This window comes from Phyllobates terribilis, unplaced genomic scaffold (genome assembly GCF_046119375.1).
Source record: "Phyllobates terribilis strain yellow unplaced genomic scaffold, ASM4611937v1 Scaffold_11__3_contigs__length_659146591, whole genome shotgun sequence".
Classification (NCBI taxonomy): Eukaryota; Metazoa; Chordata; class Amphibia; order Anura; family Dendrobatidae; genus Phyllobates; species Phyllobates terribilis.
The window spans coordinates 531,606,663-531,612,662 of NW_027362771.1; the positions used below are offsets into that span (position 1 = coordinate 531,606,663).

Genomic DNA, 6,000 nt, shown 5'->3' on the forward strand with positions numbered 1-6,000 from the left:
GTCCATTGCTTATTGTGATGAGGTAATCCTTCAGGTCCCATTTTTCCCTCGCCTTTCCCACCCTCAAAGCAATGTTCATTCCGTAGTGTAAAATAAAACATTATTGTACAGAGCTGTCCCCCCACCCCCCCCCCCACCCCTTATATAAACAATACAATTTGTCCAGAATATCCCCTATATTCAAGCACACCCTTGGATGTCTCATTGTATCTCTCTGCTGTACACTAGTTATTATATTCCAGCTCTAACTTTCCTACCTATTTTTAACCCGTTATTGTTCTTGAGAAATGTTGTCTAAGGCACCTGTTCATATACAGTGGGGAAAAGAAGTATTTGATACACTGCCGAATTTTGCAAGGTGTCCCACCTGCAAAGAATGGAGAGGTCTGTAATTTTTATGGTAGGTACAATTCACCTGTGAGACAGAATGTAAAAAAAAAATAATCCAGAAAATCTCATTGTATGATTTTTACATAATTGGCATTTTATTGCATGACATAAGTATTTGATACAATAGAAAAACAGAACTTAATATTTGGTACATAAACCTTTGTTTGTGCAAACTTGGTCAAGAACCTACAGGAAACATCTGACCTCTGTGATTGCACACTGCAGCAGGGATTTTGGCCGACTTCTCCATACAGATCTTCTCCAGATCTTTTAGGTTTCGGGGCTGTCGCTGGGCAACATTGAGTTTCAGCTCCCTCCCTCCAAAGATTTTGTATTGGGCTCAGGTCTGGAGACTGGCTAGGCCACTCCAGGACCTTGAAATGCTTCTTACGGAGCCATTCCTTAATTGCCCTGGCTGTGGGTTTCGGGTCATTGTCATGCTGGAAGACCCAGCCATCTTCAGTGCTCTTACTGAGGGAATAGGTGGTTGGCCAAAATCTCACAATACTTGACCCCATCCATCCTCCTTTCAATACGGTTCAGTCTTCCTGTCCCCTTTGCTGAAAAGCACCCCCAAAGTATAATGATTCCCCCACCATGCTTCACGGTTGGCACAGTGTTCCTGGGAATGTACTCCTACTTCTTCCTCTAAACACGGGAGTTGATACAAAAAAAAGTTATATTTTGGTCTCAAATAAACACATGACCTTCTCCCATGCCTCCTCTGGATCATCCAGATGGTTATTGGCGAACTTCAGATGGGCCTGGACATGTGCTGGCGTGACCAGGGTAACCTTGCGTGCCCTGCAGGATTTTAATCCATGTCGTAGTGTTACTAATGGTAATGTTTGAGACTGTGGTCCCAGCTCTCTTCAGGTTATTGACCAGTTCATCCCGTGTAGTCCTGAGCTGATTCCTGACCTTTCTCAGAATCATCCCCTCACAAGGCGAGATCTTACATGGAGCCCCAGACTGAGGAAGATTGACAGTCCTCTTGTGTTTCTTCCATTTTCTAATTGACCAATCAGTCTTAACAAGCTGCTTGCCTATTGTCCTGTAGTCCATCCCAGCCTTGTGCAGGTCTACAATTGTGTCCCTGGTGTCCTTAGACAGCTCTTTGATCATAGCCATGGTGGAGAGGTTGGAGTGTGATTGAGTGTGTGGACAGGTGTCTTTTATACAGGTAACCAGTTCAATCAGGTGCAATTAGTACAGGTAGTGAGTGCAAGTAGGAGGTCTTCTTAAAGAAAAACTAACAGGTCTGTGAGAGCCAGAATTCTTGCTGATTGTTCGGTGATCAAATACTTATTTCATGCAATTTAATTATTTAAAAAATCATACAATGTGATTTTTCTGTTTTTTTATTTTTAGATTCTGTCTCTCACAGTTGAAGTGTACCTACAATAAAAATTACAGACCTCTCCATTCCTTGTAGGTGTGAAAACTTGCAAAATCAAATACTTATTTTCCCCACTGTATTGCATTGCAGTTTGGATCTAAATTTTATTAATGAGCATTCTTGGCCAGGTTAATGTTAAGGGGGCTAGGCCTGGAAAATCCAACCATGGGACCCACAGTTTTTTTCAAATTTAAGAGTAGTTCCTCTCTTCTGAAACACAAATCTCTCAAGACGAAGCATACAGTTAATTTTGGGAATGTATTCTTGTATATTAGGGGGTTCAGTGTCCTTCCAATGAAAGGCAACTCGCTGTCTAGCTTGGTACAGCAGACGCAGAATAGATAATTGGTGGGCTTCCTCCGTTGGCAAGCCACCAACATAACCCAGTAGGTAGACATTGGGATCTGATGGAACCTCACACTCAAACAACCTGGATATGGCCCTACATTTTATTCATTTAGTGAATATTGGTTGTATATATGAATAAAAATTATTTTCTTTTCCAGGGCAAGAGAAAGAAGCGGAAGAGAGAGAAACAGTCGCAGGAAGCAGAAGGTATGACGCAGCGATAAAGCTCTATAGATAACCTATACAACATGTGGCCCCCCATGGTGGTCTGACTCGGTGGTAGTAGTAGTGGACATTAACTTTAGGGTAGAGGAGCCTTTGTTACCCTTAGCTCTGCATTATTAGAGGGACTCTAAAGAAGTATTTGTAACTAATCTCTGCCATACTCTCAGTACTTTGTAATCATGCACAGCTCTACAGTGAGATCGGTGAGGAGAGCAGACAGTCTGTTTCAAGCTGTTGTGGGGACATGTACACGCCCCCAATCATAAATGGGAAGCGTCATGCAGGGGGGAAAAAGATCACACCCCCACAATGGCTTAGAACAGGCTTTTTCCTGTATGAAATGTGTAATCACGCACTGCTCTCATCACTGATCTCACTTCAGAGCTAAGTGCTGGAAGTTGAGAGGAGTGTGAATACGAACACTTATTTTTTTCCTCATAGCAGCCAGCTTAGGAGGTTAGGGGACACAGGACAGCAGAGCTAAGCTTTGTCTCATTACAAACACTTCTATCAGCTTTCCTGTCACACTGCTGTCAGCTCTGCTGTACTGTTAACCCCACACTGGCTTCCATGAGATGAAGAGTTAGTAGTTAAAAGAAAAGATTTTGTTTTCTCACTGCAGAGTGATTAAAAGTGCTGGGAGTAGAAATGAATGTGGTCAGTGAGGAGAGTAGACTGTAATTAAATGTCTCACACAGGAGAGAGCCTATTCTAAGCTATTGCGGAGGCGGATTCTTGTTTTGTTCACCTGCAAGATGCTTCCTACTTAATCTCTGCAACTGAGAGGAGAAATTAAAATAAAAATAAACTAAGTTTTACTCAGCTCTGCAGTCGCTGTTCCAACATGCTCAAACCGATGAAAGGTCCTATTTAATGAGTACACTCTGTGAACTTTAACCTAATGTATAAATATAGGGGTAATATAAGCGCTGTCAAGAGACAAGGAGATTAATATCCTACCATGATGCTACACTTAGTTTTGGGCAGGAATGGCCACTATAAACTTGACTGACCTGTTTCTAAATAGGGGTCAAGAACAACACTGACCCTTTTGGTCAACTATGTATTCCCATTGTGATTGTATAATTACCTGTCTGTACAAAACAGTCTTCTCTGTGTACAGAATTGAATCATGGCTTTTGCTAAGGTGTATATGGTATAGTTAAACTAGTCTTTTTTTTTAGGGGTATTCACTAAGCAATTGCTTGTTCATTGGATATACCATCACTATATGATCGCTGGGGGTCTGACCTCTTGATCCGCCACTAATCCTGAGAATGAAGAGGCTGCAGCTCTGTTTTAGGGCTGTGTCCTCTTCAGTTTTTCCTCTGCACAGTGGCGATTCTGGCCAACATGACAGTGAAGGGAGGGCAGCTGCAATTCCCTGCACGGCCAGGTGACCGTCGGCATTGTGAAGGGGGACTCGGTGCTAAGCCTTTTTTTCAGAATCATTTGCAATCCCACCCCTGTCCGGCCTTGCAATCATTAAAGGGGTTTCCAGGGAATGTAACTAAAATGAAGGAAATAGAATTACATTCTGAATAAATGCTGAAATTTCTTCGTAATTAGCAAATCACATTCCCTTTGCCTATAGAGGTAATTGCTATATTACACGGTCAGAAACCTGTCCTAGCCTCAGCTGCCAGTGAGCATGTGCAGTAGGGAGCCCGCCACTGTGACCCAGAGGAACTTCTACTCCATAATGTCAAGCATCTCTAGGTCACTGAGCTTCCTGTTACTCATGCTCAATAGAGGGTCCTAGCCATCGGACCCTAGTTAGTGTCAGCAGCGATTATCCATTGGACACCTACCTGGAGAAAATCTCTAAAATTTTCAATTGTCTAAACTGTTCCCCCTTTTTGGATTTGCAGTTTCGAAACCGAAGAAGATTTGTGTTCAGCATCTTCCTGTAGAGAAGACCTGTGACAGCCCAGCTTCTTCCCATGGCAGTATGTTGGACTCGCCAGCCACACCCTCCGCTGCTCTCGCGTCTCCGGCAGCGCCTGCTGCCACCCACTCGGAGCAAGCTCAACCGCTGTCCCTCACCACCAAACCAGAATCAAGAGCACAGTTATCTCTCAGCCACTCCGCAGCCTTCCTGGCCTCCAAGTCTCCTCCGTCCTCCATTCTATCCGGGCACTTGTCTTCTGTTGGATCGCCGTTGCTCTCTCGGCCCATCCCGCTCACATCCTCTATGTTGTCTCCACCCGGTGTCTTTCCGTTACCCCTATTGCAGGCACAACCCCTCTCTTTGGTGACCAAATCCAGTGACTGACATGGGAAAAAAAAATCTAAATTCTATGGCTGGGATCGTTTCACATAAAGGAGTTGTACTCTGCAGATCGGCACCTACTCTGCTCTGCACTAGTATATGTATACTGCTTTGCAGATATGGATTTTGCTCTGCACGGATTGGTGTGTGTACATATATATAAATATATATAACGCTCTACCAGCGGGACCACTTTTTTTTTTCCTGCAACTCTTCAGGCACAGACTGTACTCTGTGGATATGGACACCCCCATATAATGGTGCAGATATTTCAAGACGTTGGCCACACAGGGTGCGCATCACTTGACAAGAGACTTGTCTTCTGCGGAGAGTCGGAGCGCTGTGGTCTACTAAAGGGACCCCTTCATCAGGATATGGGGCCGCCCGGCTCACGTGTTCTCTTTAGGTGGATTGTACCTCCCCTCCAGCGCGCAGCCACTGATCGCATTGGGCCACAAGTACACGAACCGCATGCATTATTGGTCAATATTTGATCTTGCGGTTTTACGCTTAACTATCGTTTTCTTCTTCTTTTCTAATTTTTTTTTTGTTGTTTTTCTTTAATGAAGTAAAAGTGGAAATAGGAAAAAAATCCATGTATATTGTACATACAAACGTGCCCGAGTAGGGGAAATGGGGTGTGCATGTTTCTATTTTGTATGTCCTAAGGAAAAGTTAGGAGGAACAAAAAATAATTCAGTCCCTTTTTTTTTTTTTTTTTTTTTTTTTTAAGTGCTGGTCTAAGGGCAGCAAACTTTTTTTTTTTTTTTTTTTTTTAACCTGTCTGGCATTCCCTGGGTTACTATCGCCTATACATGTATTTTTCTCTCCCACTTATTGAGGATTTTGTCTGTTTTTCCTTTCCTCTCCACCTTTTCTCCATTCCATTCTTCTATACAGTTTTATGTATTTTTTTTTTTTTTTTTTTTTTTTTATGGAAAAGAAAATTCTTGAAAAATGTGACTTTTTGTAACAAAATAGAAAATATATTGTGTTTTTAAAATATAAGGGTTTGTTCTTGTGTTTTTGGTACAGTGTGCGGAGGCTGCGAGCAGTGAATCAAATGTTGGGTTGTGCCCTCAGTGTTCAGCTTCATGACAAAGACCTGTGTTCAATGGAGACAATTGAAACCAAATAAAAGCACATGAGACTCTCTGAATCCTCAGTATTTGCACTATTGTGTATGTGTATGATGAAATAAATGTATAAAACTTACACTTTATTCTGTAATGAAAGGCTCAACAAGAGAACCGGAAGCCTCCAGATCCATCTTATTCTAGCACGTGCCGTCTATCTTGTGATTGACCACAAGAAGGTTTACTAGCCATACACTATACATTTGATTGAGAATCCTATTAATGGATTT

General features: G+C 42.5%; 1 protein-coding gene across 4 annotated transcripts in view; it reads left to right on the forward strand.

Annotated features, from left to right (window-relative positions):
- The window catches only part of TCF7L1 (transcription factor 7 like 1), a 54,868-nt gene extending 49,118 nt beyond the window's left edge, over positions 1–5,750 (forward strand). For 2 of the 4 annotated variants that reach the window (XM_073653747.1, XM_073653745.1), the window contains 2 exons: positions 2,296–2,344; positions 4,234–5,748. In XM_073653747.1, coding sequence (XP_073509848.1) covers positions 2,296–2,344; positions 4,234–4,637 — 453 coding nt within the window. In that variant the 3' untranslated portion in view covers positions 4,638–5,748. Of the gene's footprint in view, positions 1–2,295; positions 2,345–4,233 lie in introns of all 4 variants that reach the window. The other 2 variants (XM_073653744.1, XM_073653748.1) reach the window with 2 other exon arrangements.
- Positions 5,751–6,000: the final 250 nt, after the last annotated feature.